Source organism: Mobula hypostoma, chromosome 1 (assembly GCF_963921235.1).
Source record: "Mobula hypostoma chromosome 1, sMobHyp1.1, whole genome shotgun sequence".
NCBI lineage: Eukaryota > Metazoa > Chordata > Chondrichthyes > Myliobatiformes > Myliobatidae > Mobula > Mobula hypostoma.
Genome location: NC_086097.1, coordinates 21,294,994 through 21,307,063, shown reverse-complemented (window position 1 = coordinate 21,307,063; position 12,070 = coordinate 21,294,994). Strand labels below are relative to the sequence as shown.

The 12,070-nt window shown below is 42.2% G+C and overlaps 1 protein-coding gene across 2 annotated transcripts in view; it reads right to left on the bottom strand.

The window, feature by feature from the left end:
* Nucleotides 1-12,070, bottom strand: part of adck1 (aarF domain containing kinase 1) — a 751,432-nt gene that overhangs the window by 714,222 nt on the left and 25,140 nt on the right. For both annotated transcript variants that reach the window (XM_063044551.1, XM_063044541.1), the window contains exons 2-3: nt 7,212-7,373; nt 1,072-1,155 (exon numbers count right to left, since the gene is read on the bottom strand). In XM_063044551.1, coding sequence (XP_062900621.1) covers nt 1,072-1,155; nt 7,212-7,340 — 213 coding nt within the window. In that variant the 5' untranslated portion in view covers nt 7,341-7,373. The remainder of the gene's footprint in view (nt 1-1,071; nt 1,156-7,211; nt 7,374-12,070) is intronic.

Genomic DNA, 12,070 nt, shown 5'->3' with positions numbered 1-12,070 from the left:
TTTTCCAACACAATCGCATACTTTTGCTTTCAGATTTTGAGAGTAGAATCTGGTTTTGTGATTGGAACCCAAATAGTGAATTACCAAAACCGTCACTGGCACGTTCCCAATATTCACATACAGTTAATACCATATTTATATTGATGACTGGATCACTTCCCTGGAACTCCAATGTAGGAGAATCTTCACCACACATATTGTAGCTCTCCAACAACAGGTCACAGGCTTCAAAGGTAATTAATAATGAATAATAAATGCTGGCCAGGGCTGTTTTCATTACAGATACAAATCAAATTGATTATACAACTTAACATTGTTCACTGCACTAGATTTTAGCCTCAAAGTACATCCATATCAGAAATAAGCGGGGGTGGCATTCAAAAAGAAAATTTTAATATGAAAAACCTGGACTGCCCTCTCCCACTGACCTTTGACTGGTATCAGGTGGTTGGACACATTCTTCTAAGTTTCATTACTTGAAATGTCACTGACAATCATTTCTTTCCCAAAATCTTCAACCCCTCTTACCCATTTCCATTTATTTAAGTTGTAAACAAAAAAATGATTAAAGAAGAAAATGTCATGAAGCTGTTTCTCCTGAACTGCAAGATGTGATTGGGGTTGGAGTGAAGGTTCCTCCAGTTGATTAGACATTGTCATTCCTAAGCATCTTTTGTATCTACTCAAAGCAATCCAAACTACTCTGCAGCAAGTGAAGTACGTTGTGACATGGCGACTCGCCGAGTAAAAATAATCCAATGAAAGCAAAGTAGAAGCTGCAAAGAAAGCAAAACCTGGATTGTGGGGCTTAAAGTTTACAAGGGATGAAAATGGAGGGCACATCATTTGGAAAATATGTAATTTGAGGCTCAAAGCTCACAAACCATGCACAGGAACAACTAGAAGTATCTGGAATCTCTATTGGTGTATCTACTGTGGAGATCAGGTTAGATCTTGATTTAACACAGATAGTCTATCCATCAATCTGCCTCTCCCTAACCATTTTCAAACCAAAAATTACAGGAATTTACAGAGCAGTAGAAGCTCACCCACACAAGGATTTAGCCTTACCTGCGACTTGACGGATTCATATTCCTCTGTACCATATTCCAGACCCTTGAGCGAGGCAAGGTAGTCATAACTGATAACTGCAGTCTGAAATGGCAGAATAGAAAGGGTGAAGTCACAAAAAACTGTGGATGCTGAGATCTGGAGCAAAAAAAAATGCTCATATGAAGAGCATTTGATGGCTCTAGGCTTGTATTCACTGGAATTCAGAAGAATGAGGAGTAGTCTCAATGAAACTTATCGAATGCTGAAAGCTCTTGATGGAGTGGATGTGGAGATGATGTTTCCTATGGTGGGAGAGTCTAAGACCAGAGGACACAGCCTCAAAATAGAGGGCATCCTTTTAGAATGGATATGAGGAGGAATTTCTTTAGCTAAAGAGGGGTTAATGTGTGGAATTCTTTGCCACAGGTAGCTGTGGAGGCCAAGTCTTTACGGATATATAAGGTAGGGATTCTTGACTGGTTAAGGCATAAGGGAGTACGGGTAGAAGGCAGGAGATTGGGGCTGAGAGCAATAATAGATCAGCCATCATGAAATGGTGGAACAGACTCGATAGGCCAAAGGACCTAAATCTGCTTCTATATCTTATGATTTTATGAACTCAGTGTGTCAGGTATGATCTATGAATGGAAATGGATGGTCAACTTTTCCAGTCAACACCCTTCAACTGGCCACCTACTTGTCCCCATTACATGTACTACTCCACTGATCAGTACTAGTAGGTAACGTCATTGAGTTGCCATACTCCTGCTCACAGAACAATACATGTTCCTTTTCACTTTGTCTGCTAGAAGGCAACTTCCTAGCCACTGGATGCTTCCTATCTCCATTTCAGTGATTGAACCAGCTCCTTTATCTATTTCCCTCCCTCACTCCCTCATGCTCAAGGAATGGAAGGGTGACCTCATCCTGTGTTTGCAAACATTTGCCACCTCACATGGGGAGAGGTCAGGTATCAAGTTGGAAGAAAGCCACCAATGAATTTGCCTCTTTATTGATGTTGTGCTTCAACCCGGGACATAGAATCAGGAGACATAGAGTCAGTATGGATAGAACTGAGAAATTCTAAGGGTAGAAAGACCCTAATGGGAGTTATCTACAGGCCCCCAAACAGTAGTCTGGATGTAGGGTGCAAGTTGAATCAAGAGTTAAAATTGGCATGTCGCAAAGGTAATGCTACAGTTGTTATGGGGTCTTCAACATGCAGGTAGACTGGAGGAATCAGGTTGGTGCTGGACCCCAAGAAAGGGAGTTTGTGGAGTCCCTCCGAGATGGATTCTTAGAACAGCTTGTACTGGAGCCTACAGAGAGAACGCAATTCTAGATTTAGTGTTGTGCAATGAACCGGATTTGATCAGGGACCTCGAGGTAAAGGAGCCATTAGGAGATAGTGACCATAATATGATAAGTTTTAATCTACAATTTGAGAAGGAGAAGGGAAACTCGGAAGTGTCAGTATTACAGTTGAACAAAGGGAACTATGGTGCTTTGAGGGAGGAGCTGGCCAAAGTTCAATGGAACAATACCCTAGCAGGGATGACAGTGGAACAGCAATGGCAAGTGTTTCTGGGAATAATGCGGAAGGTGCAGGATCAGTTCATTCCAAAGAGGAAGGAAGATCCTAAGGGGAGTAAGGGGAGGCCGTGGCTGACAAGGGAAGTAATGGACAGCATAAAAATAAAAGAGAAGAAGTATAACATAGCAAAGACGAGTGGGAAGCCGGAGGATTGGGAATCTTTTAAAGAGCAACAGAAGGTAACTAAAAAGGCAATATGCGGAGAAAAAATGAGGTATGAAGGTAAACTAGCCAAGAATATAAAGGAGGATAGTAAAAGCTTCTTTAGGTATGTGAAAAGGAAAAAAATAGTTAAGACCAAAATTGGGCCCTTGAAGACAGAAGTGGGTGAATTTATTATGGGGAACAAGGAAATGGCAGATGAGTTGAACAGGTACTTTGGATCTGTCTTCACTAGGGAAGATACAAACAATCTCCCAGATGTAATAGTGGCCAAAAGACCTAGGGTAATGGATGAATTGAAGGAAATTTATATTAGGCAGGAAATGGCTGTTGGGTCTGAAGGCTGATAAGTCCCCGGGACCTGATGGTCTGCATCCCAGGGTACTTAAGGAGGGGGCTTTAGAAATCGTGGACGCATTGGTAATCATTTTCCAATACTCTATAGATTCAGGATCAGTTCCTATGGGTTGGAGGGTGGCTAACGTTGTCCCTTTCTTCAAGAAGGGAGGAAGAGAGAAAACAGGGAATTATAGACCGGTTAGCCTGACGTCGGTGGTGGGAAAGATGCTGGAGTCAATTATAAAAGATGAAATTACGACACTTCTGGATAGTAGCAACAGGATTGGTCCGAGTCAGCATGGATTTACGAAGGGGAAATCGTGCTTGACTAATCTTCTGGAATTTTTTGAGGATGTAACTATGAAAATGGACAAGGGAAAGCCAGTGGATGTTGTGTACCTGGACTTTCAGAAAGCCTTTGATAAAGTCCCACATAGGAGATGAGTAGGCAAAATTAGGGCACATGGTATTGGGGGCAGAGTACTGACATGGATTGAAAATTGGCTGGCTGACAGAAAACAAAGAGTAGCGACTAACAGGTCCCTTTCGGAATGGCAGGCGGTGACCAGTGGGGTACCGCAGGGTTCAGTGCTGGGACCGCAGCTGTTTACAATATATATTAATGATTTAGATGAAGGGATTAAAAGTAACATTAGCAAATTTTCAGATGACACAAAGCTGGGTGGCAGTGTGAAATGTGAGGAGGATGTTATGAGAATGCAGGGTGACTTGGACAGGTTGGGTGTGTGGGCAGATGCATGGCAGATACAGTTTAATGTGGATAAATGTGAGGTTATCCACTTTGGTGGTAAGAACGGGAAGGCAGATAATTATCTAAATGGAGTCAAGTTAGGAAAAGAGGAAGCACAACGAGATCTAGGTGTTCTTGTACATCAGTCACTGAAAGCAAGCATGCAAGTACAGCAGGCAGTGAAAAAAGTTAATGGCATGCTGGCCTTCATAACAAGGGGAATTGCGTATAAGAGCAAAGAGGTCCTTCTGCAGCTGTACAGGGCCCTGGTGAGACCACACCTGGAGTATTGTGTGAGTTATTGGTCTCCAAATTTGAGGAAGGACACTCTTGCTATTGAGGGAGTGCAGCGTAGGTTCACAAGGTTAATTCCCGGGATGGCGGGACTGTCATATGTCGAAAGATTGGAGCGACTGGGTTTGTATACTCTGGAATTTAGAAGGCTGAGAGGGGATCTTATTGAATTATTAAGGGATTGCATACGCTGCAGGCAGGAAGCATGTTCCCACTGATGGGTGAGTCCAGAACCAGAGGCCACAGTTTAAGAATTAGGGGTAGGCCATTTAGAACGGAGTTGAGGAAAAACTTTTTCACCCAGAGAGTGGTGGATATATGGAATGCTCTGCCCCAGAAGGCTGTGGAGGCCAAGTCTCTGGATGCTTTCAAGAAAGAGATGGATAGAGTTCTTAAAGATAGCGGAATCAAAGGTTATGGGGATAAGGCAGGAACTGGATACTGATAGTGGATGATCAGCCATGATCACAGTGAATGGCGGTGCTGGCTCGAAGGGCCGAATGGCCTACTCCTGCACCTATTGTCTATCTGAAGGCAGAAAATGGCCTGGACACAACAGCTAAATGCTTTCAAAATGGAATGATCCCTGTTGGATTATCTGACAGAGAATGAAATAGGGATAAGTGGTTTCTCTGCAAATTGTAAGAAAGATTAGTGGTGTCCAACAAGTACCACTGCTGGAGCCAGCTAATGCAATGGGGAACACAAAACTAAATTTGGCCACCTCACAAAGAACAGCAGCCTGTTTGGTCATGCAAATGGAGCATCAAACTAAAAGGGGGCATCAATAGATTGAGTTGAGTTAGATGTTCAAGATTGTTTAATGTCATTTCCAGAACACAAGTTTAAAGGAGAACAAAATAATTGTTACTCCGGATCTGATACAGCACCAAAATAAACACAATAAGATAAATAATACAATAATAAAGAACACATTCAATATAAATACACAAGTTAACTTGTATATGTAGATTGATTGTATATCCATAAAGTGACACTAGGCACAGGAGTATCTGTACATAAGATGATTCTGACATGAAATGATAAAGTAGTGGCGGTTGAAGGTATGGAGGGATGGGTTAATGGGTGGAGGAGATGATCAGCCTTACTGCTTGCAGAAAGTAACTGTTTTTGAGAATCAGAGTAATACACAGCATGGAACCAGGTTCTTCACTCCATCTTGTTTATGCCGACCGCAGCTCCCACCAAACTAGCTCCATTTGCCCGTGTTTGACCCAGACCCCTCAAACTTTTCCTACCATGTATTTATCAAAGTATCTTGTAAATATTATTAAATATTTGAAGCAGAGCAGACAAAGGATATGCAAAATAGACAAAAGTAGGAACCAAGTCAATAGAGGAGTAGCAGCAAAAAGTCAAGGTGATATATTTCAAAGAAAACCTTACAAGCACAAGAGGCTTCCACAGAAAGTAAAAGCAGGAGACGGTTCAGTCCCTTGAGTTACCTTTACCATTCAATATAATCATGGCTGATTCCTCATCTCACTACTAAAAGTCTTACTCTATTCCCAAAACCTTTGATGTTTTCCGAGTTTATCTACCTCTGTCTTAAATATATTCAGTGACCTCATCTCCTGAGCCTTCTGTGGTAGTAAATTCCACAAGTTCACCATCTTCGTTCAGAGTGTGTCTTTTGAAGAGTTAATTAGTAAATATTCTCTCTCTCACACACATTTCTTGCAATATTTACAGGTTAGACATTTTTTTACAAAAATATGTTTCTACGTTTCCATATATGCAAGAATCTGATTTGTTGGCCGGTATTTTGAATACGAATCCCTTAGTGAGAGGTTCCACTGGTAGAATTTATAATTTATTTTTACTACAAGAAGATAACCACTCACTATAAGATGAAACAAGATTGGGAGAGAGAACTTAATATTACTTTTGTTAATGAAGACTGGTTGCGAGTTTTGAAAATGGTTAATTCTTCTTTGATATGTGCCAATCATTGTTTAATTCAGTTTAAAATTGTTCACCGCTATTATTTAACAAAGGAGAGGCTATCCAAAATATTCCCTAATATAGATAATTACTGTGATAGGTGCAAAAATGAAGTAGCTACTTTGTCAGATATGTTCTGGTCATGTCCCTTGTCAAAATCTTTTTGGAAATCTTTATTTTCTACAATTTCTAAAGCTTTGAAAATTAACTTACAACCTAATACATTGACTGTTCTATTCGGAATAGTTCCGCATCACATTCTGGGTATTTCATTTTCAAACCAACATGTAATTGCATTTGTTACATTGTTGGCAAGAAGAGCTATTTTATTGAAGTGGAAAGATACCTCTGCTCCTACACTAATTCAATGGTTTTCCCAAGTAATGTTATGTCTTAGTTTGGAAAAAATTAGAAGTAGAACTTTTAATTCCGATTTGATTTTGAGAGAAGGTGGGGCTCTTTTGCTAAATATTATCATTTAATTTGAATCAATTTACATGGTTTCCTCCCAATTTTAAGTTATATAAATGTGATTTGGCAGTTGTTGGTTTCTTTTTCTTTTTTTATATAAAAGATTGTAGGATGTATCATTCCAGGAGTTGATTCCTAATGGGTTTTTTTTTCCTTTTTTTTGTCTTATAGTTAGTGAGTTTTTTTTTAGTTAGCTGGGGTTCTCTTTTTTCCTTCTTTTTCTTTTATAAAAATTTTTTTTCATTAGCATATATATGATTCCTTCAGCTTTATTAATTATATATATACTAATTTGTTGTATTTCTGTATTTTATAGCTGTAATAGATTATATATTAATAAAAAGATTTAAAAATGAAATGAATCTTCATTCAGAGTGAAGAGGTGGAGAGTTCCTACAGAGAAACAGCAGGATTAATGTAGAAAGGTTCCACTATTTGGGCACTAAGATGGGCAATACCCAAAGGATCTGCTTCACTACGATGTAACTGTGTCTCTATTGTTTACTGGGGGGGGGGGCGGTAAAAACCCCAAATAAAATCCTAGTGCAAATGTGATTTTTCTGATTTACTAGCATAACTTACCGTGACAACAGCTCGTCCAATTCTAATGATTCCGATGTCATTCGGATCCACCCGGGTGGCAGCGTATAAACCCGATACCGTTAACCCTGCCGTGGCCGCTGCTCCAAACCTCAGGAACCACCTGGCCATTCCAGAACCATGGGATCGGAGAGCCTTTCAATGCTATCGGACAGAAAGTTATCAGAGTTCAGGGCACAATCAGGATGCCAATGGATGAACCTGCACCTCCTCCTGCCTCGACCATCGGCCACCCTTCCAACGTGCATCCACCGAAACAGACACAGCTATTGTAGCAACCCTTCCATTAGTAACCCCATCCCCATGTTATGATTCTTGCAGCTCGAGCATAAAACATTACAGCACAGTACAGGCCTTTTGGCCCACAATGTTGTACCAACCTTTTAACCTGCTCCAACCCTTCCCTCCCCCATAACCTTCCATATTTCTTTCACCTTCTTGAAAGTGATGACCTTCAAAGACTCTAATGACAGCAACTCAGAGAGAAAGGACATAGTATTGCAGGTAAAATTGGGTGTTTTTTTTTTCTCTTGGTTTAAGATCGATTAGCGTTATTTATCATGTGTACACAGAAATATACAGTGAAATGCTTTGATTAGGTCAACAACCAACACATTGCAAGATGTGTTGAGAGGCAGCCCCCACATATCGCCAAGTTTCTGCTGCAAAAATAGCATGCCTGAAACTTACTAACCCGAACTCGTACGATTTTGGAATGTGAGAAAACCAAAGTACTCGAAGTAACCTCACACACTCACGAGCAGAAAGAGCAAACTCCTTACAGACTGTGGAGGGAATTGGACCCCAGGCTTACAGCTGCCACTGTAAAGCTTTGTTACGCAGCCACTCATGCTTTGAAATTTAGTGCTGGAGACAGAGGAATAACACGTGAAGAAACCGCCAGGGGAGCGTCCAGCCTAAAGTGCCAATCCCAAGCATCAGGTCTTTATGTTCAAGTGGAGAAGATCAGGATGTTGATATCTAGTTAGCTTTGGATGTCATCAGCCTTCCCCATCAACACTTCATTGCTGACTGGATTCAAACTGTGTGACATTGCCAATTAACTGGATTCTGAAAACTCACCTTATTTACTTGTGCACAACAGTATGGCCCCTATCACCACATTGTTCTGAAGTCTGAACAAAGAAATTCCTTCCAAGAATGTCGCACCAGACAGTCAGCCATTCTTGTCTGGTGCGTAGTGTCAGGATTGGCCTCCTTTCGGATTAACCGGGTCACGATATAAACGTTCCTGACTCGACCCTTGTTTTTTTACAAGGCCGAGCGGCTAGCTCAATGCTCAACCCGGCACATAGAAACATAGAAAATAGGTGCAGGAGTAGGCCATTCGGCCCTTCAAGCCTGCACCGCCATTTATTATGATCATGGCTGATCATCCAACTCAGAACCCCACCCCAGCCTTCCCTTCATACCCCCTGATCCCTTTAGCCACAAGGGCCATATCTAACTCCCTCTTAAATATAGCCAATGAACTGGCCTCAACTGTTTCCTGTGGCAGAGAATTCCACAGATTCACCACTCTCTGTGTGAAGAAGTTTTTTCTAATCTCGGTCCTAAAAGGCTTCCCCTTTATCCTCAAACTGTGACTCCTCATTCTGGACTTCCCCAACATCAGGAACAATCTTCCTGCATCTAGCCTGTCCAATCCCTTTAGGATTTTATACGTTTCAATCAGATCCCCCCTCAATCTTCTAAATTCCAACGAGTATAAGCCTAGTTCATCCAGTCTTTCATCACATGAAAGTCCTGCCATCCCAGGAATCAATCTGGTGAACCTTCTTTGTACTCCCTCTATGGCAAAGATGTCTTTCCTCAGATTAGGGGACCAAAACTGCACACAATACTCCAGGTGTGGTCTCACCAAGGCCTCGTACAACTGCAGTAGTACCTCCCTGCTCCTGTACTCGAATCCTCTGGCACGGAATGAAAGTGTGCTCGGGGGTGGGGGGAGGGGGCCTGACTTGGATTCGAACTCGGGAGCCTTCGCTCCGAAGTCCAGCGCTGATGCCACTGCGTCACCAGCCGGCAACAAAGAAATGTCATTTTTATACAGAAAATGACTAGTTGACACAGATATTAACAAATTGATAACCTCGTGTATGTTCAGATTCCTTATTTGTATAATCAATCACCAATCACACTACAATAATACAGGTATCTATAGCCAAAAGAATCTCCACATTAAAGGCCAATAATACTTAAGAGTTAATAAAGCAACTGACCAATTAGTGTCACTCCAGAATCACACATCAAAGTTGCTGGTGAACGCAGCAGGCCTCTGCGTTCACCAGCAACTTTGATGTGTGTTGCTTGAATTTCCAGCATCTGCAGAATTCCTCGTGTTTACGTCACTCTAGAATGCTTCTTTTGAATCCTTATCTTGTCTTGGTGTGCCAAATGGCTCCAGTCCCCTGCTATGCAAAGGGAAGCTATGCTCTTCAAAGGCTTCACTTGCCTGGACAGACTGCACACGATATCTAAACTATCCTTGCCTGAGCATTATCGTAACCCTTACCTTGCTGCAACTTCCCCATTTGGACTCGGAAGCATTTCTGGGGGCTATTCAATGGTTTACATATGGAAAAAATATTCAATTGCACTTTGCCCGTCATCAGGAGGACCCAGTGAAGGGGTCTGGAAACAGTTCCTGTTTTCACAAGCAAAGCCCCAGGAAAAGCAACAAGTGACCAACTTCCGCTGACGTTGGACAAGGAGAAGAATTCTCCTGCTCTCCTTTGATTAAAGCCAAGGAGATCTTTTCTGTCTGGCTGAGACAGCAATTTAACATCTCATTCAAAGGCAGCACCTCTGACACCCCAGCACAATTCAAGAGCAGGGCGCTGGCTGGGCTAATTGTAACACCACTAACGCCTCCAACCGGGGAAATGTGATGGATGATCACATCTGAAGTAGGGAAAATTGATAAAACCAGTAATTACAGAAACAGCGCTATTTCTGTCCATTGCTATAGAAACATTCTCCCAACTGACTCTGATGACAAAAATGTGAGCAACCGGATCAGAAAGTAACAGAAGCTGTGTACTGAAGGCAGACTGTTTATTTTACTTATCCTTCTTCATCTCTTCCAGAATCTCAGCCAAGAGTTTCTCATGTGGCTTTAACCAACCAACCTGCAGTTGGAGGTTCAGAAGGAATCATTTCCCTTTCAGACAGCAAACTACATCCAACTGCTTGAATGGCATGGTGTGTAGGAACACTAAAATACTGCAGCATCCTTACTTTTGGGAAGGACGTGGAAGCTTCAGAGAGGGTGCAGAGCAGACTTGCCTGGATGCTGTCTGAATTAGAAAGCATGTCTTATGAGCATAGGTTGAGCAAATTAGGGCTTCTCTCTTCGTAATTTATAGTACATTTTAATGTATATTTTGTGTATTGTACAAAGCAGCAAATTTTATGACAAGCCAGTGATAAGAAATCAGATTCTGATTTGGAGCAAAGGAGGGTGAAGAGTGTCTTGACAGAGGTGTACAAGATGATAAGAGGCACCGATCAAGTGGACAGCCAGAGATTTTTTCCCCCCAGGGCAGAAATGGCTCATACAAGAGGGCATCATTTAAGGGAAGTGGAGAAAAAGTACAGGGAGGATGTCAGAGGCAAGTTGTTTTTTTTTAACCACACAGAGAATGGTAGATGCATGGAACATGCTGTCATGAGTGGTGATAGAGGCAGGTACATAAGGGACATTTAAGATAGACAGAGAGATGAAAGAAACAAGGAGGGCTGTTTGGCAGGAAAATGTCAGATTGATCTTAGGGAGGATTAAAAGATCAACATAACATTGCGGGCTGAAGGGCCTGCATTGTTTTATGTTCTCTGAACATTGTCTAACATCTTCATGAACCCAGAACAGGTGAAGGGTAGTCAAGTCGGAATTAATGAAGTGCAAATAAGACTTATCAGCAGGAAGCGTTCACGACATGAAGGACACACTCTTTGAAAGGCTGTAAGATGTATGCAAATATTATGATGCCACAGCCTCGGAAACTTCAATCCATCCTATCCAACCTGAAAAATACTGCCTCACACACTAGGATGCTGTTTATCGACTTCAGCTCAATGTTTAATACAATCATCCCTCCAAAGTTGGTGGGTAAATTGTCCTCGTTGGGTTTCAACAGCTCTATCTTCAAACTGGATCTTGGACTTCTTGACAGAAAGACCACAGTCAGTCCGTGTTGGCGGCAACATCTCTAGCTCCATTGCGCTAAGCACTGGTGCTCCCCAAGGCTGTGTGCTCAGCCCCCTGCTGTTCGCACTGCTGACACAAAACTGCACAGCTAGATTCAGGTCTCGCTTTGGGTGCGAGAGGTCCCCGGTTCAAATCCCGGACGAGCCCCCACTTGTAACGTTCAGTTATATTGGCTCGTGTATGTCTCGGGGAAATCCAGCCCAGCACCCGCCTCAACACTCCCCACAGGGTCGGTTGCCACCCGAATCAATCACAAACATCAATCATCAGCCAGCACACCCAGTAAATTTTAACAAATACACTTTATAGATATTACTAATTCTATGACATTAATATACATTTGATACAGAGAGGAAAGTAATGAAAAAAAAAGGCGCCAACACTTATCAAAGTCCAAGTTCTTTGCGCGCTACGTTGGAGCTCAATTCGACTTCAGATGACCACCCGAATTCCGTCGACTCACGGCTCGGGACCACCCTGAGTGATCGACCGGAGCCTCTCCACACGTCCGCGGTCTTCCTCGTCTCTCCTCCGACTCCCCGCCAAAACTCAGTCCACAGTCATATCATACAGCATGGTATCCGAAAACAAAACGATACATAACCACCCA